Here is a 26715-nt window from a genome sequence, read left to right as displayed (position 1 = left end):
TTTTTTAATTAAGAAGATTTCTCATAAATACTTGTTTTCTTTTATTTACAAAGTTTAAAGTGTACAAAGAATAATCATATACATAAAATAATAGTCTACGCAGTTTAGCCCACCGCCCCGGAGCCGAGTTCACATCCGGCTGTTACTGCTGAAATTAAAATATAAATATAACACAAATCCCCTAAAATTATCTCATTTCTCGTTCCGTTTTTTTTTTCGGTCGGTTTTCTCCCTCACGCCGCGTATACGTTCACTTTTTGCCTGCCGTCAGCAGCTGCGGCAGCCGTCTCTTTTCTTTTTTTCTGGTATTCTTCTTTTTGAAGCTTTACCCACGTGTCGCCCAGAGCTTTGGCGAAGTGATCGTCGACCGCTGAAAATTATTTTATTTATTAGTTTAGTCGTGTCGTTCAATTTAAAATTAATCAAATACAGTATCGTGTATAGCTGCAGTAGTTAATGGACGAAATGCAATTGAAACGTTTCGCGTCGGCACATCTTTATCTTTTGATCCAGTACGAACGATAGTGATAAAGCCTTACCCCTCACCTTAAATACAAGTCACCTATGGTGTCGTATCTGAAGATCGACTATTGGTCGATTAATCAATTGCACTTAAAATTTTCTTTACCCCACTACATTTTATTATAAATTCAAAGAAAAAGATGACAATTTCACATTTAAAAGTATTCATTGATTTTTGTTAAATTTTAATTGCAGCTTGATTTGGAATAATTGACATCAAAACTTAAAAAATGAGAAGAAAAAAATTATTTATTCATTTATTTGTATTATAATATTATATACCTACATTGATACTCCCAAAAAATCAGTGTCTATTAATTTATTATAACGATTATACATTTATTACTACTTAACTAATAAGTGTTCCTCGGGTGTTGAAAAACGTTTTGAGCGCAATATTGATATTATATGGAAAGTTAATTTTATGCGCAATTGGTAAACTGCCTAACGCCTATTTGACAATAGTAACAGTGTGTGTCCCCTATATACAGCAGTATTGTATATCGCTAATGTGGGTCGTATATAGGTTTTCTATTATTTTAAAAGACACACAATTCATAAATTTATATATATAGAAATTCAATGAAAGTGTGACGCGTTTAGACACATTTTTCATGTCTGAAGGTATCATAAAAGCTCAATTGGTATAACTGATCAGGACACCAAAACAATAGGTACAATTATAATTGTTTAGGTATGTACCTGATAATCCCGCTTGGTCGTCATCGTTGTCATCGTCGCCGTCGGTCGATGGTGCAGTGGCGGCGACCTGTTGCTGTTGTCGTTGCGCGACAGCCGGCGCGAACACGTTCATGTAGTCTTTGCCCAAAGACCGTCTGAAATGTTCGTCGATGACTGGGTCGCTGATGCCACCTGTGGTCGTCGTCGCCGCCGCCGAAGACTGTACTCTGTGGCCGGTGGCCGGTGAAGCCATGATCACCGAAGCACGTTCTTTTGGCAGCGCCCTAGAACCAGCCGTCGTCGTCATGTCCAAAGGTTCTTGAGAGTTTCTGAAACTATATATTAAACGTGATATATATCCCGTCGTTATACGTATACTATCCGTGACGTGGATGCAACACTTGCAGATGCATTCGGTGGTGCGCACACTACGAGAATGGTCCCAAACCACCCACCCCTCCTAAAAAATTTCTCCCTTCGCCGAAAATATGCATTTCTCCGAAATGCCCCTTCTTCTTTTTATTAACGATTTAATAGCCCATTTCCTTTTCTACTCCCTTGTGCCGAAGAAAATCCTGTATGCGCGGGTAGTTACTGACCAATATTTTGGTAACCCGGTGGTGATAACATATATGCAAGATTTCTGTGACCTGTAATTCTATAGTGCAGGGATGTCGGGTGTTTTATTTTACTTTTTGTACTATGCTAGAACCCGCAGAGACCCCCAAATTACGGCCGAGGAGAGTTTTATAGTCAGGTCATCCATCAGTGACTTGTTGAATATGGCACTAGGTGTATGTCGGTTCGCGGAAAAATAAAGAGTTGAGTGAATAATCTGCATAACCTATATGCTTTGGTAACGCAATGTCAAGAATTTAATTTTATCTTTTCACTCTTTTAGCTACTATTCACTATATACATTTTATAATTATTTTTATTAACTACATACTTTACATTTTAAGATCTTTGTGACATCATATTATTTACTTGGGTCGCGCTGCGCATATTATCTGCTTTTACATATATTATTTAAATAGTATAAATGTTCAGAGACAGAAAATACCGAGCAAGTTTCGAAATTTTCGTATACAGCTATAATTAGCTTTACGCTGATTTTCGGTTAGGTTAGAAATGTTTATGATTTGTTCAACTATACACAGAATTAGTAGTAAAAAATGTACTCTACATATTTGAACATGTTTTCGAGATAATTATGAATATTTAGCCTATATTTTTCGTAATTCAGAAAAATATATTTCATTATTTTCTTTAAAACTTCACATTTGTCTATTTCTCGAGTTATTCGAGTTTTTTTGTTGAGAAAAAATAGTTTTATATGATAAAAAACAAATATCCAAAATATCTAAACCCTGTTTACAATTACTAAATTCTATTTCAATTAGTAATGTACCTAGTCAGTTCCTGTAACTTTGGTTGTATTTTCATTTGCGCAGCAGCTTCAGCTATATTACCTCAAACTAATCTAGCCTTATAAATTATATCTGTAAATCTGTAAACATTTATCAATGAATATAACTCAATTTTATTAATTATTTGAATTATCTTTAACTAAAATGATTTGTAAATTTGTTTCGGTAATATAAATAAATCGAAAAATAATATACAATATATACATTATACATATTATAGATATTACTTGTATTATTACAGCCTACAGAATAAATATATAGGTATCTAATTAAATAATTATTTTCAAGGGATAAAGATGATTTTCAAGTTAAGCGTTTTCATCAATTTTAATGGAATATTGAGAGCATAAGGTTTTAAAAGTCGTATCTGCTGTGCGATAGTGCTTACTATAATATCATATTTTTAACTTTTAGAAACCAATTAGCCAATCTCATTTATATTGCAAACATAAGAACAAAATATATTACGATAGTAGCTAGAAACACTGAAACAAAAAATCCAAGTACCGCATTCATCTCTTTCCCCTACCGCCCGGCCCCATGCCATAATAAAATCGAGGACATATCGAACCTTTCGGCCACCCCGTGGTTACAACCAGAATAGTGGTAGAATACTGTATGAGGTGTTGATATGGTTAGGTGTGAGTGCATAGTAGGTATATATACTTACGGCGGCGGAGTTGGCGAAACGGGTGATGTGCAGACGGCCCTGTGTCTTCTCTCCCTCTTCCATTTCCCGACGGTGCCGACGGTTCCCTCCATCGCCGAACATCTCAGTGACAGCGCCCTCGAATGATCTGAAAAAGACGGAAAAAGATCATTTAGAAAAACGGTACACATTTACACGAAGCTACGGACAAGATCCTGCATGCAGCAGTCGAGTGGCATGCCGCAGTCGCGTTGGGCATCACCATCATAATATTATTATACAAAATGTATGCGTTTTTAATCCAACCGGTTCTGATAATGATAATAATTGTAACATAAAACATAAAACACTGTAATGTGGCGTACCGGTTGTACATATAACAAATGTCTCAAACGCATATTCTAATGATGCGATATACTATTATTATTATATATAGTATATATTATATACCCACTACATCTGTGGGATTCTCGACAAATGCCTAGCGTTCTCGAAATTTCCCCCCGCCACCGCATCATAATAATTTATCGCGTGACATGAGGCGTTTAACACTGCAGGAGGAGTAGTTTCCTACGACGAACGTGATGATGTTACAGCACCTGTGCGACTTCACATCGTTCACCATCTAACGCAGTCAACGAGTTGTGTCCGATTGATTAAAGTGAGATACCTACACGAGTCGTGTCCCAAATGTTTTATTAAGTTCTGTTATGATAAATTTAAAAGCTGTTTAGACGACGGCAACGTAAAAAAACCCGTCCGGGCTCAACGGCGAAAATACTACAGTGGTGGTTAGGTTATCGACATTATAGTGTTTATATATGGCGACAATTATTTGTATAAAATCCTTTATAATATATATGATTATCGTGTCGAGTAGCTTATACGCCTCTTTTTTTTTTTCTCTGCTTTATGCGAGATTAACAACTACGTGCAGGGCACTACCTATATATTTTATATACTAACGCATATATCGACGGATGACACGAGAGTTGTGTGTCCGGTGTTGTATATGTTATAGAGGCGCACACGTAGTCTTCACTACATTATTATTATTATTATGGTTGTATTATTATTTCCGTTTTCCCGTCCTGGCCGACGACGCAGGACAACGGAAGGACCGACGACGACCGTACACACACGCACACTTGGCATACGAACAAAGTGTGCACGTTTCCTGTTCGTGATTAACATTAAATAATATATTACAAAAATATTAGATATTGTTATTATTATTATTATTATACGCCATCGTTTTTCGGACGTGGTGAGTTGTACAGACGCGCGGGATGACTCGCGTGAATCTAAGTATATATTATAAGAAGGACTCGTGTGTTATTATTTTATTCAGAATTATTATAGTAACATTATGTGTATTATGGCCCCCTGGCACTCGCGCAGTCTGTGATAGCCTTATGACGATTTATGTACACAAACCGACAGCCGTCATTAAACCGATCATTGAAAATAAAAACAAATTTATTGATTTTTTTTTTACGTCAGTATAAAATAATTTGCTATAAACAATAGATTTCTCTGAAATCGGATGACCAATTTTATTCGTCGGCCGCTCAGCGCAATTATTATAATACAAGCAACTATCGCAATATATTACATGATTGATAACGTTTATTTAAAACACGAGGATTATAATATACATATAATGATGTATAAGAAAATTATCCGTCCATCAATAATTCGTCGGAATCGTATTATTAAAATACATAAAATAACTAATATTATACCTAAAGAGTAAAGATACCTATGAAAACGTAAAAAAAAAACTTAACCGCACGGCACTCACCACTAAGCCACTTTACAATGAACGAGGAAAATTAAATTGTATATTGATTAATATAATATAAATCGTATATATACCTACAAATTATATTATAGCTCCACGCATCTAGGGCGTACTTCGGTTTCCATATTAGGTCTAATTTATTTTATTTCAGTTTTCATGATGGTTTACACTAATTAATAGCCGCGTAATTGTTTGTCGTTAAATTTGAACGATTATATTTTTAACATTTCTTTATAGGACTAAATTAAAAGTTATCGATGAGAATTACATCTTCGAGCGAATGAAAGTTCCTTCAACGGTTAATACTTCCATCAAATAATAAAAATTTTATTTGTATTTCGATACACCGTGTGTCCTAAAAAAACTGTTAACACTTTATAACTCGGTCACTTATATTATTCAGTATCATATTTTTAAATTTTGTTGTATCATAAATTCCTATAACTCGCATATTTTCTTAACACTTGTATTTTGTGCATGCGCAACAGCTTAACTTTTCTGTTTGCTCTGTTTTCGTAGACATAAAGTATGCCATCTATTTCCTAACTACCCACGGCTAATAATAATATTATGTAGAAGAATCAAATCATTGCATATCATGTCATTTGGATATGAATGCATTATTGAACGGTGCGTGTTCAATTAAATATTCAAACGTTATTGTAACAAAATTATATTATCTTATTATCACGCAACATTAGGAGGTCTAATATATTGAAACTCTCATGTGCAACTGAACTGGTTAGGCAGGTACACGCCCAATAGGGTGCGGATAGAGAATTGATTTTTGTTTACAACTGCATCAGAATCCTCCCCTTATTGATGTTTTACCGGTTTAAGCTAACACTGTCTGGTGGCTTCAGTGAAAAAAACAACACATTGAAATATTATTTTAATCGAAATCACGTACGTATTTGAACACTTTATGTCAATCAAATGTTAGAAATATTATATTTAGTTTAGTAATTATTACAAGTTGTACGGGTATACCAAGGAATGTGCATCGCGTAATATCCGAACACGGCCTGCAACTACGCTTAATTGGATTAGTAAAGACTTAAACGTTTAAGTGTGTAATTACAACAAATTAAAATTTGCATAAATTGAGTTGAAAGCCAACTTGATGCACATTTATTGGAAATGATACTTCCACGTGCAGTGCTGGTAGTTGGTACTAGCACACTCGTTGGGTTTACGATTTTTTTACAGAAACATTATTATTTTTTTCCAACAGTTATAGTATAATATTTTCGGTGAGAAACAAATACAGTTTTCTATTATAATAACGATGTAGCTATAATATATAATGCCGATAATCTGATATTCATATTTTTAGATTTCACGTCTAGTAAGTGCGAATAAACCAATAAATCGAGGACAAAGGTGTATTTGGCATAAAGTTGATATCCTTACATAGGTATTACATTAATTAATTATCCTTCGTGTGGCATACATATCACGATAGTTGTTAATGAGTATATTTCGACAGACAGAAATTTAATTTTCCATCAACGAAAAATTAGTATCGCAACCAGGTTAGTTGTTAGATATCACTATAGCAGCTACTTGTATTATATTCATTGTCCATGCTACAATATAATAAGACACTGTATTGAAAATAATTGCGATTTCGACACCGAAAACACAAGCATCAGACGTACGAAAAAGACGCATAATACATGACGGTCTCGACGAATAAATTAAAATGTTATAGTTTGCGCAGAACCCTATTAACGAAATTGTCCGGCAATAGTTTAATTTCGAAAATTTTATAATAATGAGTACAATAACGCGTGTATACAATAATACAATATTATATGTGACATAATTGTGTTGCACAACGAAATATGGGTATATCACACGTTACAACAATAACACGCACATCGTATAATATTCTACCCATAACAACAGTTAATTAAAAACTTTGACACTCGGTCAAATGCTTTGAATTTTTTTCAACTTCCACGGTACCTATATATACTTGTTATACTTCGAGCCGCGCTGTTTTGCTCGCTTTAACGCATCGCAAACAATAATTTCTAACAGTATTATATTACATGGGGATTAAAATCCTCGGGAAATCACGGTATCCCGCTTCTCTCACCGTCAAAGTAGTCGGCCGCCCTCTCCACCCACGGCTGCCACAGGTGCCTGGTCCGGTCCGCCTTGTTGTTCCGACCGTCCCGGTGCCGATTGTGTTGTTTGTATCTCGAGAACATGACGCACAGGCTCATAACCTTAGCGCTTAATACGATGCGTGTAATAATATTTTACGATTGTCGGATCGTGACCGAGAAATTTAGCGAAAACCAAAAAACAGCGAACCGAAAAATATTAAAAGAAACAATAATTGTAGTAATAACAATAATAATACGAATGACAAGTCTGTTGGCGTCGACCGCAGTGCGTGTCAGAACCGTACGCGTCGCGAACGATGAATGGCGGCTGCGGCTCGTCGGCGGTGGCGTCGTCGCCGTCGTCGTCGCGCCGCCGCCGCTTTTAAAGATTGTCCGCGCCGCCGCGGTTCATTCATGGTGCGGCTGCGGGAAACCGGTTGCGCGCCGCCGTGGCCAGGAAACGTTCGCGCGGCGTCCGGCAGGGCGCGGAGGGCCCGCGCGCACGTGCACTAGTACACCGCGAACGCGTCCTCCGCCGTTTTCATTAATGGGCACCCCGACCCGTGCTCCACAGGTGCGCGCACACACGCACGATAAATAATGTAAAAAAAGGGTTCACCGGAAACTACAACGCCTCCGGCCTAAACGTACCCATTTATTATGTACATACATCATTCTTGTACTTGCATACGCGTTTATAAGACACACACGCTCGCGACCGTATAGAAACGTTATATTATTATAATATTCTACCGTGTTATTATATATTATTATAAATCGTCTTCCTTCCCTCTCGGGCGGGAACGACAACAGCAACAACAACAACAGAAACGACGACGACAGTAATAATAATAACGCTCTCGCGATTACAATATATTATTATAATAAAAGACACGCACGCTGCGGCTCGAATATACGACTATGTTTATTATTATTATTGTTTATTACTATTATTGTTGTTCTTGTATAATATTATATCACAGAATAAGACAATTAAATCGTGTGTTGATGATGACCATTGCACTCACCACAGTAGCGAGGTGCTCCGGAAACCAAGACGCACGATGGACCGACTACCATCATCGAGACGAGTCCGTCGGTAATTGCACCACAGGGGCCCCCGGGGCTACCGTCGTGTACACGCGATGTGTACCATGTTATTATAAATATACGATTATTAGTCGTACGGGTAAACGCGGAGGAGACGGTAGCAAAAGACGATTAAGATAAGGTGGTCCGCGTCGTCATCATAAATCAGTGTGGGAACCAAATTCGGAAACGCGTGCTTGGCTTTCTATGTGTGTGCTGTATAGCTGTCATAGTGCTGTACAATGCACTCGGAGATTTTACGATAGAGACGGCCGATATTTGATAAATTATTATGAAATAATAATAATATATTATAGGTACCTAGTGAGTAGTGGTATAGTAATAATAACATTCGGCGCAGACGACGGACGTGCGATCGAAAATCGTAGTGTGTGAACGCTTCCGGTGAACTACATAATATCTACATAATATTATTATATGTATACGCGCCCGAGTAGGTAATTGGAATACATTTCCATATATTTCCTACTAAGTTTGACGAACCTTTACGATAAACCGACGGAATCTTTAGTGGTTCTTAATAAGCGCGTTATCGACCTCTGATGTCAGATGTATAATCTTTTTGTCTATATTACCAGAGAATTGTAGTGACGTATACTTGGTACTTGCTAACCTTTTTGCGTACACGATATTAATATATATATATATATATTATAATTTATATTGAAATATTTAAATAATGATCACTCAGATCAGTGGTCACCGACACAGTCGCAATAAGGGTGGATAGGTCCCATATAGGTATACACGACGCACTAATGAGCAAACTGAAGAGAAACTACTTTGGGTATAGGGTATGACATTAACGTAATATTATTATATTTATATATACTTCTTACTAGTTCTATACACGCGAGGCCTATGTAAGAAGATTATCTTTGTGCGCAGTGTAATATTATACCTACAGGTAATGTCGCACATGTCTATTGTTCTAAAAACCTATAATTAGAAGTAATTTTTTCATAAATGCAATGTATCGATTAGCCTAATATGAAATTAACGGTTTTTTAATTGGCTAACGTTTTTAATAAATCACGTATCTAAATGTAAAATCCATTCATAAATTCCAAGTTTTAACAAAACAACAACAAAGTCGTTAGTTGAAGTTTATAACAATTGGTCACCACTCATCATATATACCTATTGGCTATTACCTATAGATAGACAGTTAATAACTCCAAAGTATGGAATACTACGACCAATAAATATTATACAATCCATCAATAAATTGCAAGTGCCAACAATAAGATAAAATTCTATACATTCCTATATTACGGTACAATGCAGCACTTTTTAAATCGATAGAAAATTGTCGGGGTCAAGCTGCAAAATTGATACATATTTCAATAATTAACACCGAGCGCATATATGAACAATAAATTCATGTGCACATTTTGCTGTATTAGTTTTATATAAGTATAATGAGAGTAATTATGCGTGTGTGGTATAAGTATAATACAGCTTTAATAATAATAACTATTATTTAAGATTAGTTGGGTATTCATATTTTTACCAATTTATTAATTGGTAATTTCAACATTTTTAAAATACAGAGATTAAATGAATTGATATTTTTTGAAGACAATAACTTAAAAGACTTTTTTTTTTTTTTTTTTTTATTTAAATAAGGCTTCAACTCCTGAGGTTATTAGCCTGCAGTAAATACAAAATAGTAGTTATAGAGTATGATCTTAAAACTATGGGGACACATTATGTTTGACAATAGAGGGATTTTGTAGAGTATATGTACATTCAATTATTTTTCTAAATTAATTTTTCTAATCCTATGTTTTTGAAAAAAACGTATATGTTTTTGGAGTTATCTTCGCCAAGTGCTTGTTGCATAGTTGATGGGTTCCCGAGGATTTGTCTGGAGTTGGTGAACTTTGGGCATTCTAGCGTGATGTGTTTAATTGTCAGCGCTTTGTCACAGAGTTCGCAGGTCGGGCTGTCTTCTTTTGTTATGAGGTGTAGGTGTGTTAGGCGAGAGTGTCCAATCCGGGTTCTTGTGGTAACTACTTCTTCGTGCCTGGATGAGGATGGGGGAGTTTTCCATGGGTCGACTGACGGTTTAATTTCTTTTAATTTATTTGTGTTTGGAGTCTTCTCCCACGAGCCTTGCCAGTGACTTTTAGTTAGATTATTTATGTTTGAGAGTGCGTCTTGAAATGTTATTTTATTTATTAGTACCGAGCTGGGTGATGTTATTGCTTCGTTGGCTGCCTTATCAGCTAGTTCGTTGCCACTTATGCCAGTGTGGGAGGGGACCCATAGAAATTCGATTTTTTTTTTTGTGTTTGATAACTTTTCTTGGATGGATTGAATTATTTCGTTTTTGGGGTAAGGATTTTCGAGGGCTAGGAGTGCACTAAGAGAGTCACTAATTATAAGTATTTCTTCAGACGCTAATGTCGTCGCGTGTGAGATTGCATTTTGGATGGCTTGACTTTCAGCGGAAAAAATGCTGGTTTCGTGAGGAGATTTGAACATTGAAGTTTTGTTATTTTCTATGAATGCGAAACCGGTTCCATTTGGGGATTTTGAGGCGTCCGTAAAGATTTTTATGTGGTGAGGGTATTTTCCTTCTATTATTTCTGAAAAGTTATTTATTATAGTTGAGTTTGAGGAGATTTTTTTGTCAAATTCGAGTAGTTGGGTATTGGACTTAATATTCCACATCCACGGAGGGGAAGACGGGAAGGTAATTCTGTTAAACATAATTGGTTTGAACTTCATTATATCTGCTATGTTCTTATACGTGTCATCGATAGTGAGAGGTATGTTTGGATTGTTATGTATATTCAGAGGTCTTCTGGTTGGAACTTGAGTTTTGTTATTTGAGAATTTAGTTACAAATTTTAGTGTTTCTTTAATCCTTCTAAATTCAAGTGGGAGTTCTCCAGCGTTGCACATAATACTTGCAGTTGGGCTTGTGCGGAAGGCACCTGTGGCTAGTCTAATGCCTTGATTGTGTACAGGATTTAGTGTATTGAGAATTTTGCTTCTGGCCGTATTATAAATGACTGCACCGTATTCCATTTTTGCTAGTATAATTGTTTTATATATAGTAATGAGGCTATTTTTTTCAGAGCCCCAGGAGTGGTGAGATAAGGTTTTCATAATTTTCATGTTGTTGTTTGCATTTATTTTGAGGTTTTTTAGGTGTGGGTTCCAATTTAATTTGTGGTCGAAAGTCATACCTAGTATTTTTATTTTATCTGTATATGATATAATGGTGTTATTTAAATTGATGTGGAATAAGTTTTCATTACGTTTTTTGTGGAAGATGATACATTGTGTTTTGGATGGTGAGAAATTGAAGCCTGTTGTGGTTGACCACTTGAAGAGTTCATCGAGAGCTTGCTGGATGAGTTCGACTGTTGTTTTTATGTTCACGCCACTACAGAGAATGTTACAATCATCCGCAAAGATGGTATACTTTATAGGGGGAAGGATATTGTCAAATATATTATTTATTGCGATTAAGAACAGGGTGACACTGATGACTGAGCCCTGGGGGACACCATTTTCAGTGGTATGAGTTGTTGATAGTGTTTCACCAATTTTTGTTTGGAATGATCTGTCCTGTAAGAAGTTAGTGATAAATGTAATCATGTTTCCTGAGATGTTCCATTCACGTAGGATAAAGATAACTCTTTGTCTCCAAACCATATCATATGCTTTTGTTAAGTCAAGCGCTACTAGGATTGTGTGTTGGTTTACTTTGGCTGCGTTACATATATGGGAGTGAATATTGGATAAAGTGTTGAGTGTGGAGTGATTTTTCCGGAATCCACATTGCTCTTTATTGAATTTTTCGGAGACTTCTAAGTGCCATATGAGTCTTGAGTTAATTATTTTTTCGAGTACTTTACATAGTGTGCTAATTAGAGAGATGGGACGGTAGTTTTCTGCGTGAAATTTGTTTTTATCTGGTTTGGGTATTGGGATAATAATTGCTTTGCGCCATTGGTTGGGGAAAAAACCGTATTCCCATATTGAATTGTAGACTAGAAGAAGTTTTTGTAGGGCGAAGGAGGACAGATGATGTAGGAATATGTAAGGGATGTCGTCAGGGCCTGGGCTTTTGCTTTTACACTTCAGGAGTGCCTGGTTGAGTTCATCCATACTGATAGTGGAGTTGTATGAGTCTTCACTATTCTGTGGTATGCTGTCTGTGACAGATGAGTTCTCAACTTCATTTTTGTGCTTTAGGAAAGATTTCGTATGGTTATGGTTACTGTTGTTTGTCTGAAATAGATCGGCGAAGGCTTGGGCGATGTCCGGGCTAGTTTTGATAAATTCATCTTTGTATTTAATGATATTGGGTGTCGAGTTGAACTTGTTTCCTTTAAAAGTTTTAATTTTGTTCCACATAGTGGTAGCAGACGTTTGTTGGTTGATTGTGGAAACGAATGCTTTCCAGGCTACGCGTTTGCTATTTTTGGTAATAAACCTTGATTCTGCTCTGGCTTTTTTAAGTGCTATGTGGTCTGACAAAGATTTAGTTTTTTTAAAACGGTTTAATTTTTTTTTGTAATTTTCAATAGCTTCTTTGCATTCGGGGTTCCACCATGGTGCTGTTTTGGTGGCTTTGGAACGGGAAGATTTTCCTATGGATATTTTTGCCGCGTTTACAATAATTTCGGTGAGGGAAGCCACTATGGAGTCAATTTTGATTTGGTCTATTTCTAATTCATCAGCATTCTTTTTGGCCCAGTCTTGATTTTCTAAGTGGTGATCGACCAGCTCAGTGAAGAGATTCCAGTTGGCTTTGGTAAGTTTCCATCGCTTAATTGGTTCATCGGGTGTAGATTGGTTGAAAATGTTAAGGTGAATTGGCCAATGGTCGCTTCCGTTGTATTCAGTTAGTACTTTCCAGTCTAATTCAGGGGCGAAATTTGTGCTGGATATTGTTAGATCTATGGCTGATAAAGAACTGTTTGTGGAATTGTGTCTTGTTGGGTCACCATTATTTAGAAGTATTAGTGAAGGATTTTCTAATAATTTTTCTATCGTTTTCCCACGGTTGTCAGTGTGTGGTGATCCCCATAAGATGTTTCTGCTGTTGAAGTCGCCCAGGATTAAGAAAGGTTTGGGGAGTTGTGTTATTATTGAATTTAGATCAAGGAGAGAAAGAGGGGTGCTGTCAGGGATATAAATATTGCATATAGTTATTGTTGTCTTGAGAATGACCTGAACTGCTATTACTTCCAAATTTGAGTTGACATATATTTCCTTGCTGTTAATATTGTTTTTGATGTATGTTGCAACTCCGCCACTGGCTCTGAGTGCGTCGGGGCGATTTTTTTTATATCCGGAGTATCCGTTAATGTTTCCTATGTGTAGGTTTTTGAAATTAGTTTCTTGTAGGCAGATAATGTCAGGATTTTGTTCGTATTTAATACGGTTTATATCAGTGTTGTGTTTGTAAAATCCGTTGCAATTCCATTGAATTAGTGAACTCATGTTTAGATAATGGGGGTAGATTTTTGAGTAGTTTTATTGATTAGATTGATTCAAGTTGGAAGTCTGCGGAGCTGACAGTGCGGAGGGAGGTATAGATTGGAATAGCATTGTAGATAGTTTAGATATTTTGTTTTTAATTTTTTTTTCCACCATTAATGGTAATATTTTTTCGGCCATGTCAAGGACTTCAGAGGCATTGGATCCAACATTAATACATAGGTCATGTATGTTTAAATTTTTGTTTGTGAAGTTTTCCAGGATATATTTGAAAGAGATTAGATTGAGAGGGGAGTCTTTGTTCTGCAGGATAGCCGTTGCTGGCTCAAGAAGGTTATCTAATATTTCGGTGGTTCTTGTTGAGGAGTTTGATCTTGATCTGGTTTTAATTTTTTTTGTGGTTTGGTTTTTAGACTTTGTGTTTTGGACAGCAGGTGTACCCTTACCTAACTCAATTATGTCGTTGGTCAACGTGGGGGAGGGAGGCGCTGACGGGCATGTGGATTCAGGGGCTGGCCTTTTGAAAGTAGCTTGGAGTGGTTGTGAGTCCGATATGTCATCGTAGTTATCGTCTTTGGTGATTTGTGTATTGTTTGTGTTGGATATTTCGCTAGTGGTTTCTAGAGGTATATCAGGAGTCACGTCCATACTATTGGTTTTTTCGACGATATGATGGGATGAGGTATTTGTGGAAGTTTGTACATTTGAGGTGTCCATATTTTCTGTCAGAGTGGGAGTTGTGTATATCATCTTACAAGAGGATGATACATGGCCGGGTTTTTTGCATAAAAAGCAGGTTACGATGTCATCGGTAATGAATATACGGTATGAGGTGTTGTCGAGGACAATAACGATCGATCCAGGTAGTTTTGGGAAATCTTCAGGACTGATGTACAGTTGTCTGCGGAAGCTTGTGATATGAGCGAATTTATCGAGCGGGAAACCAGCTTTAAGCGCCGTGATTGGAGATGTTATTTTAATACCGAATGTCTCTATCGCCTCGATGATAGATTTATTTGGAATAGCGGGATATACGTTCGATAAAATAATGCGTTTGGCCGGGTTAATTAACTTGCGTATCGGTATCTCAATATTATCAACGAATATGACCGAGTGCTTGTTAATGATGTCATTAGTAATCTGTTGGTTTTTGAAGAAAACGCAGAACCTATTATTAGATATGCGCGAAGCGGAGATAATGTTGGTTGCGTCAGTAATTTTACTGAGCGCAATTATGTATTGTATTTGTTTAATTCCGTCGATTGAGTTCATAACGATAGCTTGATTCATTTTTGGTATGAGAGAGTTGGCTGTTGTTTCAGCGAAACTTTTAACTTGGGAGCTGTCTATTGGATGATTTGAAGTGGGTTGAATGTTGTTGGTATCATTGATGATGAGGTTGTCTTGAGTTGTGGTGGTTTTGGGTGAGGGGATAGGTGTTGAGTGTTTGGACGCTAATAATTTATCATTAAGAGATAGTTTATTTGGGTTTGAATTTAAGTTGCCCGATGTTGTAGGCATGTTTGTGGTGATTGCGAATGAACGCAATTTAATATCGTAATTGATTTTAATTAGGAAGATAGCTAATCGCGCTTAATAAAATCATATTACCAGTTTATCGTAGATCAAAGTAGGAACACTTCTAACGGTAGATAAAAATGCGGTTGCGATAAGGCTACACACGTGTTGCTCGGTCGGGAGTCAAACACGAACTGTTAAAAGACTTTATATTTGAAAATTAAAAATTATATTCAATGGGAGAATATCCAGGGATATTCTAGCTTTATTAATTATTGTATTCAGCGACTTAAATTGCGTGCGTTTTACCTTCATAAATCATAATAAATAAATATTTTTAACCAATTACTATTTTTACTCATAATCGGTTAAAAACTTAAATATTATAGGATTAAAATGTGACCATATAACATAATTCATACCTACCCAATTATATATTATTAAATATAATCATTTTTGTATTTAAAAAAATAACAGTAATAGACTTAATTACTTCTTGTAATGAAAATAATTATAATTTAAATTTTAAGCTGTTTGTATCGTTAATAGATAAATACGAAGAAAACGCTAATAGACATGACTAATGAGTGAATCATTTTAAAAGAATATTATAATTTATTAAGCCAACATAATATTAAACAATTCTATTGAATTTAAAATTAGAGATGTCAAATATGCGTAGCTTATCTCTTGTCCGCGAAAAAACATGTGTGCTATTCCTACATTATAATAATTTATTCAGTTGTCACAAATTTCAATTACATACACTCGAAGCATTGCATGCTTCAACAGTATTTATTTATAATTCAAAAGTAGTCTTCAATAAAATATTTTAGGAAAAATTGTAAATGTTCCTCTATAAGTCAGGCATTACAGTATTCTATAATACATTTTTAACCAAAAATAGTACCTACGTCAAAATGCTCAACGAAAAAATACCAGCTTAAAAATTAAAAGAAGGGGGGGGGTCATGTATGAAAAACAGAAGTTTGTATCGTCAGTTGTTACAGGATCGTCCATTAGTGGTACGGAAAATTTAATGATTCAAAAATATCGTCTCAAAGTTTATTTAAAAATTCCGTAAACCAGAATTTGAATATATGCACAACTTAGAGCGTAACAATAGGATAGAAACGGTTGAAAATCATTCTGTATACATCTAGAAGTAATATAATAGCTCTATTGACAATTCAAAACAGAGCATCGAGCATGATATACAGGATACATTTATATAATAATTAAATAGCATATTAAGCGTTGTCAATGTTGGCTTAATGATAATATTACAAAGAATATTATATTCCCTGACGGCCTCGCGTGTGACTAAGTAAAACACCGTCTGCATTGTAATACAAGTTACAACATATAAACATTTTGTTTATAATATCTCATCGATGATTTGGAACTTGTCCAAAAGGATTTTATCGTCGCGCGTGGATACGTACCTACCTATGCAGTACACAGGAGGTGGTAGGCTGCACTTTTAAACTTGAAAACCAACTGGGCGACCGTGCTGATGGGTAGGCGTTTACACACATAATTGTCTTAGTTGTTTGGCATAGTCTTTAAACACATAAATTGTCCACGACGGAAAGACTAAAATATTTGGCATTCTATGTTGTATTATGTATGCAATGTATATATATATTATTATCTCTACGAAAGGCTTTGACCTCAAAATATTTCGAATACTAATGCTGTGGCCTTTTTGTAAAAATAAAAAAAAACATACATACTTTAGAAAGCTTTAAATTTGTACAAACTCTACAAACCCACAGTATATAGAATATTATAAACGATTAAAATTCGAGTTAGCAATATAAGCCGGTTGAATTTATATAAATTAGGAACCTTGAAATCGGTAATTTTCGTTCTATTGGGTTCTTTTTTTTTACACTTTTTTCTTGCTCACAGATTACAGTCATCGTTAATCAGCGAAAAATCTATACCGGTGGGCGCACTTAAATTGATATTCCCCGAGAAAATCGGCGAGAAAACAGTTATAACTACCGGGAGTTAAAAAAAAAAAAAAAAGCAGCATCGGAATATCGTCCTAACGCTTTCACCCGGGAAAAGCCAGTCGATCGGAAACTGTGGGATGAAATACATTATCCGTATTGTAATCATTAATGTGAATAAAACAACTACTAACAAAAAAAGAAAAATATCCACTGAGATCAGAGTGTAACTAACGATTGGCATGACATATTTTCCGAAGATATTTTTCAGAATAATAAACCCGTTTATTCCAGTATACGCTTTTTATTATATATTGTTTATAAATTATAAATAATAATCTCTTTAATATACATATTACATACACTAGCTGTCCTATCCGGTGTTGCCCGGGCAAAGTGACCTCAGGAAAATTAAGATTTTTTTACATCGACAATAATATTATAAATATAAACACAAAGACTCAAAAATCCATTAATTTTGATTATTGTATTATTTATATTCACGATTTTCTATTGATTATCTATATCCCGACTTCGCACTTGTGCAGTTTTGTTTTGTGGTAAATCATTCATGGTTTATACTACGCTATACCTATACATGCTGTGTCTCAGTTCTAGGCGCCTCGGTACGGCGTCAGTGTTTCTAGCTTTGTGAAATAATTCGATCTAGATGTGCAATCCTAAGTCGCGGAATGAAATTAGCAATTCTTATAATTTTTGACGTGGCTTAAACTACTTAACTCTTTAAACTTTTTAACATCTCTAAAAACAATCTTTAAGATTTTAGTAAAATTCAATTCAGTAGTTTTTGTCGTTTTTGAGTATATAAGCTACACACATTTCACCATTTGGTTATAACTTTCTAAGATATTATAGTTTCTTTATTCGAGGCCATACGCGTGACAATTTGATGCATGTCTGTTTCTGATCTACTCGAGTAACCGATGGCAACCATTTAGAAACAAAAAAAGTTTCAATTTGTGAATCCCGAGATCCCTGTTTGGTCCTATCTTTAAAATGCAAATATCGAAAAATCCTTACTTGTTGCACTTTTAGATTATTTTGCATTAGAGCTCATTGAGCTCAACCACTATTCCAAATATCAAATTCGTAAATTTTATACCTTGACACTAATGTTGTATATTACAATTTGATCTTGCTTGATAGATGGCGCCACTATTATATACTTACAATCCCTTTTTTGATCCCATTTAGACTGTTCTATGGTTTCAGTTGACCAATTTTCGCAATTAAAATAAATATAAAAATGATTTAATTTTTTGACGCAATATGCTCACGATATGCTGTGCTGTAATATATATATAAATACGATTGCCCAAAGTACATATTCATATATTTTTAAATAATTATTTATTATTACATAAAATTACGATTAAGAATGCATACAAATGCGTACAATACGTCATATTTATGTAAATGTAGTATAATATTTTGTATAAATATGTTATATGTGAAATCATTTTTCTTTTTATGCATTATACAATTGTTAATTAGTAGGTAATTAGTTAATTATTTATTAGTTATTTACCATGTTATTAATTATTATTTATTTATTTATTTTTCAATTATTAATTATAGCCATAATAAACTCAATATGTAATTTGTAAGATAAAACTGATACATTTATACTAAATAATATATTACTATGTAAAATATTTGAATCCTACAACTTTATTATTCTACTGAATTATGGGTATTTAAAATTAAAATTAATTACCTATAGACGTAACATTAGTATATGTCTACATTACACCGTGAATTTACTGTAGAAATATAATATAATGCATATTATAATATTATTTATTATAATAATAAAACAAACAAAGATAATAATCCACAAAAAAATGTCATAGGTTTTGTAATCAACGTTTAATATTTTTGTTAAATTGATGTTGGAAGACTCAACATGTAGTAACAACAATATTTATATTTCCAGATAAATCGAGCCAATTAAATACATTTAATTCACAACGTATAACCAGTTGGCAGTTACCACTTACCGACATCTAAACTCTGAATTGAAAATAAAAAACGAACTAATTGAAACTCATCGACAATCACCAATATTTATTTTAATTCGTCTGCAAAGTATAACACCGTATCAAAGTATTTTAAATTATAAAAAAAGTCAATTTCTTCAACTGTATACAAAAATAATCACTTAAAACGAATAACTACGTAGGTTATAGGTATAACAACCAACAAGCGTTCTCACACTTTTTACCCACGTTTTGTTGCCGTTAAAATACTATATTTTTACTAATAAATTTAAATTATCTTCGTATAAATAAGGCTATTGAAGTATTGAATAATCCTGCAGGATATTTTTTAATATCTGATTATTTCAGATTTTTGGTCAATATGATAGTATTTAATTTTATGAGAATATAAATTATAATATTATGTTCATATTATTTATAAGATTCTCAATGTTCACTTGATTGAAACGCCAAGACATTAGAATCAACTATAACATAATTTTAACACTTCTTTTGTATGCTAATAAAGTAATAACGTTTAAATGCAACTAAAAACAATAATTACTTGTTTACAAAGTTATATAAGTTATTGCTATACAAATAAGTCTATACTTGAAAACAAAATTTCAACTATACCAATAAATGGTTAAAATGTTAAATTATCAATTTCATTAAGTATATAGGTATATATAGCATGTACTTATTAATTACATATTGAATAATGCAATACTGTTAATAAATGACTAAAACATATGGAATAAAAGTTATTACTTTTAAGTATAACAGTATAAAATATAATTTTATGTCAACTAGCATTATTTATATTTGAACTAATTTAGCTTATAATTAAGTGAATAATACATATAAATATATGGTATTATTGTTTGCACCTTACGCGACTTAACGCATAATAATATTAACATACTGGCTTAAGAGGGCGTATAACACCCGTATTGGTTGTCTCAGTCGCGTAACAAAGCAAATTTACGCTCAGCAGGACAGCAGTTCACTTTTTACTCCGTTAGTATAAAAATTAGATTGAATAGACCTATTATAAAACTTGATGGTAAGAATATTATACATGTTTTATTGGAAGTATTTTTAAGATAATTCAGTTTTTAAGTGAGTTATGCGCGTATAATAAGCATAACTCACTTAAAAACTACTCTAATGTGCAATAAGTTTTATATCTAAGACAATTTATTATTTTTTTTTTTTAAATAGAACATTAATTGTTTTTAATCAATAATTTTAAAATGCATTTATGCACAATGACTAAGTAGTTCAATGTAATACACATGTCTTTGAACAACGGACGAGTGAATACTGGATGCAGACTTTAGAAACCAACACGTGTCCTTCGCCTACTGCCGCCAGCAGTTAATGCTCCTATTGCTCCTACGCCGTCGGGCCGTCCCCTCTAGCACAAGTTCATTATCCCCTCTCTACAATAACAGTACAATGTTGAACAACACAACGCAATCTATATGTCATCAAAGTAAACAGTGTAAAAGATTTATGTTTATCAACAAAAATATGTTGACGTTAAATTTGAATACAACCTGTAATGTAGTGTATACGCGTATGTTTATAGTGGAAATCAAAAGTTAATAAAACAAAGTTGATGAAATTATACATACTAAATATTTATACATGTTGTATAAATATGTAAGTTATAATTTTTATCAGTAAAATAGTCCCCCCCTGTACCTACCTACTTGTTTTTTTTAACATAAAACAATTACGTAAAGTATTTAATGATGCACTTAAAATTGAGATATTATTAATTCGTACGTTAAAATTTTATAAAATCGATTAATACAGTAATAACTGTAATTTTTGATTATTTTTAACAAATATTATCCAAAGAATAACCTAATCCATTGATTATAATTTCAAGTATTCGTAGGGTAAGTGTTTATAATCAATAATGCTTAAATGTATCTAACATTTAAGATATTAAATTAAATTAGAAACAAACTGAAACTTCTATGCGCAATTACGCAGATCATTTAAGTTCTTTTCTTTAATTAAATTTCTATTGATTAATTTTGTGCAGATAGATTACAATTAGCCAATTTGGGCTTTACGCATGATGTATAATTTTTATTCTAAAACTTAATTGTTCGAAAACTGCATGTTTTGAGAAATTGTAACAGCACATTATTTTCTACAGTTACAAACAAACAAGCGTTAATTATTATTTATTTAATATTAATCATAAGCGTTGTTAAAATGGTAAAGGTGACACTACAATAATCACTAGTCAAGTGCTATTAAGAGACAAGCTAATATGCTAAAACAACTATATCTATAATATGATTATTAGCTTGTTAGTTATTCAAAGATTACCTAATTAAGGTTTGATATTACATATAAACGCATAATACGAGTAGGACAATTTATGTTTTATAGTTTATTGGAATAGCCAATAATATTTATAACTATATAATATACCAATAATCCATACTTAACCGTACAAAATGAAAGACAAGATAAATAATAGATGTTGCTATAATGTAACTATGCTAAATTTTCAAATAAAATGTATTAAAATATCTAACTGAATATTCAAATTTCAAACCTCGAAATAAATAGAGTATACTATATTTACTATTTGGCGTACAATTCAAAAATTACCGAATCTAACTATTGTATGTGTAGGTAACGAAAACTGTGGTAAATATTTGATTATGCTGTTTAAAAAAAATAAAAATTATACATATTTATAAATCAAATTATAATTCGATAGGATGTAGGTAAGGTATGTAGGATGTAGTATGTAAGGTATATAAATAAAGTAATTAAAACGTGATGATTCTATATGATCATTTAATGAACTAAAATACAGATCCTCAATGTTGAAAATATGGCTGCTGTATTTTGTTTTTAACAAATATACAATCGAAATGTTTGAATGTATAACTTTATACATAGCTACATAAATAAATTTGAAATATTAAGTAGTTAATAGTGCAACTATAAGTTGTCTATTCGTGATTCCATTTGGATGACAGTCGTACACTTTACAGTATTGCAGGATATAATATTAGTAATAAATATTTGAATAGAAAATATAATCACTATTAAGTACTGACGAAAAAAACTCAGTAATAAATCACCAATAGAAGAATTTGTTCAGTATATTCAAGTCTCCTATTATAACCTCTTTAAATGGTTGCTTTAGTTATTACGGTGAAAAAACTTTTTATGTATTAGGATCTTACATTACTTGTTTTTATTGTTATACAATTTAAAAATACTTAGTTATGCTACATGGTTTTCTATTTTCTTGAGGACTAATACTTTTACGTATTTCACAATACTCAATGACATTATTTTGGTATATTAATTCAAAAATGAATAACAATAATATATTATAATATATAAGTACTTAATAATTAATATGTTAATAATATAATACAACTAATGTCCTAGATTTATATTAATTCAACCAACCATATGACTAGTATAGAATAATAATACAATTTATTATTATATACACTCAAAAACTGTTAGACTGTAATGAATAAAAATTATATCAATAGATAATCTGATAGACCATTTTTGATCAGAATCGTATTTTCTATATTATATTATTATAATTTAAAATCTCTTCAACACTTATAATAGTTAGTACAAAATTAAATAAAATTGACTACATCAGTGCTTATAAGTTATAGTTTCAAATGTTTTAATCAGATTTTTAATTGTTTATTGAGTAATAACAACATAAAATGTCAAAGTTCAAAGATTTAAAAATGATAATCCCCATACTAAAACAAGTAAATGATAATCATATTTGTTCATAGCCCGAAAGTTATTTAAAAACAAAATTATAATATTTTATTTGCATAAAGAATTGAAAAATAAATGTACTTATTATTTTCATGTTATATTGTAAACACAATACATATAGGTATAACCAGTGGGCAATGATGATAAACAGTATTTCAATCAATGTTATATTATAACATATTAATAGGTATATACTATACATTAGTATAAAATGTTGAGTAACTTGATCTAGTTATCATAAATAGTCTCATAATATAGGTAGGATAGGTAGGTAAAGATACACTAAAAAATATGCATCCCGTAATGTTTTTTTGATTAATACTAAGATCGATGACCTGTTGTGGAGTATTTGTTTTTATTTACAACTGTATTAGATATTACATCATCGATTTAATTTGAATACAAATAAACCGTCGTATATGCTTGTGCATCGAAAATAAAATTTTAAAAATTCAGTTAAATAAATAGACTCAACTGTACAGGTGAAAAACAATTCTAAATAAAGATGGTCGATCATTTTATCAACCATGGTTATCAAACAATTATTTAAATAATAATATTAGGTATAATTTTAACAATTATGACGTCTGTATTTTAATTTTCCCAATTACTTAGAAAAATCGAGAATTTTCAATTTTTACCACTTAAGCGTAACAACCATGCCCAATTTTCTACCGGAAACCTCCATCAGAGTAGATGCTAATGGCCATATTTTGTCTAATAGATAGAAAAAGTGTCTACAGAAGTACTACAGATACAAAAATAAAAACCACACATCATTGTAACAGCGATACATTCTTAATCTGCTATTGCTCAACTTCCTATTGCGATGCTCACTCTTATCATTTATTGATTACTCCCATAGTAGGTGGTATACTATAATAAAATTTAACGCGTACATCGTCATCTATCGCGGTACATATATATTGAAGACCGTGCGGACCACACGCAAAATACGATAACGAACCTTCCGTACAGCTGTGCTAGTCAGAGATGGCTTAGCTCGACTACATAGGGTCGGACACGAGTCGAACGCACCCTCGTCGCAAAAAAAAAAAAACAATCATATGGGTGGGCGGGGGTGGGGGGCGGTCGGAATTTTCCGGCCTCGTAGGGGGAATCCAGTCGGTCGGGGCGTGCGGCATAGGCAACTCAACCAGCGGCCCGACGGAGAAATCGACCGGACCGATAACGACGGGGAAAACGGCGCGAGCGCTCGTCGTCCTCGTTGGATATGAGAGAACACAAAAATAATAAAAACCTCTCCGCTCGATACGTGAGCGGCGCGCACGTTTCTCTGGCGTCGGAAACCGGGGAAACCTGCGGCACGCGTGCACGTCGACTTGTCTCTTCTACGGTTTTGCTTCCGACAGGACGCAATGTTTTGTTTTTAACGGTGTAACATAATATAATATACAATACCATTCGGGCAGGCACATAGATATTTGAATAAATTATGACAATAATACTTTATGATACAACATCGACAGCGATCTGCGGCAAGACCGAACAGGGTCCGAGTAGGCGTATGTTAGATGGGCAGACAATAGTACTCACTGGTGGCGAAAGACGATTCCACGACGGCTGCAGCAGCTGCAGCCGCTGTCTCTTCCCTGTGCAGCATCGTGGCCGCCCTGGACAGCACTTCCAACGGCGATTCACTTTCCATATCGCACGTCCTAGTCGCAATCGTATATTCGTCGTCGTCCGGTGTAGAGAGACGCACGAATGTTAACACACGATGACGGCGGTTATGATAATATTATTAATATTATTACGTTCGGGTAGTGTTGTGGTGTTGTTATTCGTATTATCGTACGACACCACCAAACGATTATGATATTAAATATTAATAATAATAATAATAATAATACGTTAATAATTGCGAGACACTTGCGGAAAAGAAACGACCGGCAAGACGAAATGCGACAACAGTATTATTAATTATAACAATGTGCCGGACGACAGTGAATTAAGTTGTGATGAATATATTTTACGTACGATTCGTGTCGGACGGCCGCGGAGAGTACGAGATCCCGACCAGAGGACTTACCTGTTCTCAAACGGATTCGGTTGTGGTGTCCCGCGGGGCCGGGGAACGTCACTGCGGCATATACGTGCGCGCGCGCGCGCGCTCGCGCTCTACGCTGCGTGTATAATATCCGCTTATGTCAATGTGTGTGTTCGTGTGTGAGCGAGAGAGTGTGTGCGTGCTGCGGTTTCGACAGCGCGGATCGGAATGTCAGGAATGATCGGAATTGAGTTTTTTAAAAACGCGTTTTCGCCCGGCACGACGTGACGGCGGTGTTGTTGGGCCGGGGAATCGCAACCGGTGCGCCGCCTGGTGGCAAACACGCGCGACATCACCGCCGACCGCGGCGAGGTCACAGCCGTTCACCCGCCCGCCGCGCCGCCCGCAGAGAAAACGTCCACCGAGCGTATGCTTTTATATTATTATGGTCGTCGGTCATCGTCGTCGCCAACGCGAAAAACAAAAACAAAAAGCCCGTGCACATAATGTCAATGATAAATTGATAAATAATCATAATAATAATAATATTATGTAGCTCATGTCGATATATATTTGTAGTGACTGATTTTTGGAACAAGTGTTCCGAGGAAAATCGCATCCAGGAAAACCATAAACATTGACGAAGTCTTCGTAAACGGGAGCAGGGATTGTCTCGCCGGAATTTAAAAAGGCTGACGCGATCAAAATCAACTCGCTCGATTATCTTTCAGTCGATCGATTTATTTTCGATGTTCGTACAAGTATCACTCGCCTACATGCAGCTACACATCGGTACATTTCCAATTCCAGAGCAATAGCCGAGTACAATATTATAGTTTATATTTTTATAATATACGATAATTCCCCTCGAGCTGTCACGACGTTTATAATAACTATAAATCCATCCAAAAAGTAAAATTCCATGTGTATAATATAGTGCCTCTAGGCGCGCATGCGGTTATCATACATTTATATAATAATATACGAGCACGCCGTCAGACGCAAAGCCGCAGATGTGAAACCAAAGGAGGATTAAAGGGACTATACCGTCTATACCCCCCTCCCCCCAATTTACCATATTTTTATGAGCCTATATTATAATATTATGTTTAAAAAAAATGATTTTACAAAAACCCTATGGCCTCCCCCACATACAAAATTTCTGACTACGCCACTCTATACTTTAGCATTAAAAATATAGACGTTATAGTAATATAAAATATGTATTGACGCGCATTCGGAAACATACCTACTCGTACGAGGAAACGTATAATAATAATATACAGTAATGATGTCTGATGGTAGTGATGGTACTGATCTTTATGGCCAAGCAATAGTATATTTTTAATGTGATTTCGTGGTTAATATATAATTATAATCATTTAAAAACTTAATATCCATTATATAATGTCATAGATCAAAGCAAGTGGCCGGCTAATCATCATGTACGTTACGTTTGTAAACGGAATGGGTCAATGAAATATACGCAAAGATCGCGTGTTCTAGAAATTCTTCAGAAACTCGTGTGTGTGTATATATTTATATTGTGTAGATATGTAATGTGTATATTATACATTTATACGTACTTATACGCCACCCGGATTTTAAAGAGAACGCAGTCAGTTCGCACGACGATTTGTTGGCGTGCTCA

General features: G+C 34.2%; 1 protein-coding gene across 2 annotated transcripts; it reads right to left on the bottom strand.

Annotated features, from left to right (window-relative positions):
• Positions 1-17: 17 nt before the first annotated feature.
• LOC107162796 (Tondu-domain-containing Growth Inhibitor) lies at positions 18-25295 on the bottom strand. 2 transcript variants are annotated; one of them, XM_089226009.1, is made up of 4 exons: positions 24611-25295; positions 3304-3430; positions 1225-1538; positions 18-370 (listed from the first exon to the last, which is right to left on the bottom strand). In XM_089226009.1, the coding sequence occupies exons 1-4, from the start codon at positions 24720-24722 to the stop codon at positions 234-236; spliced, it is 690 nt and encodes a 229-aa protein (XP_089082135.1). In that variant the 5' UTR covers positions 24723-25295; the 3' UTR covers positions 18-233. The 2 variants fall into 2 exon arrangements, with proteins under 2 accessions (XP_089082135.1, XP_089082134.1); XM_089226008.1 differs by lacking the exon at positions 24611-25295 and adding an exon at positions 7191-7524.
• Between the last annotated feature and the right edge of the window lie 1420 nt (positions 25296-26715).

This window comes from Diuraphis noxia, unplaced genomic scaffold (assembly GCF_037042655.1).
Source record: "Diuraphis noxia isolate RWA-SAM2 unplaced genomic scaffold, SU_Dnox_SAM2 contig0004, whole genome shotgun sequence".
In the NCBI taxonomy this organism is placed as follows: domain Eukaryota; kingdom Metazoa; phylum Arthropoda; class Insecta; order Hemiptera; family Aphididae; genus Diuraphis; species Diuraphis noxia.
The sequence above is the reverse complement of the archived record's forward strand: the minus strand, read 5'-3'. Positions and strand labels throughout refer to the sequence as shown.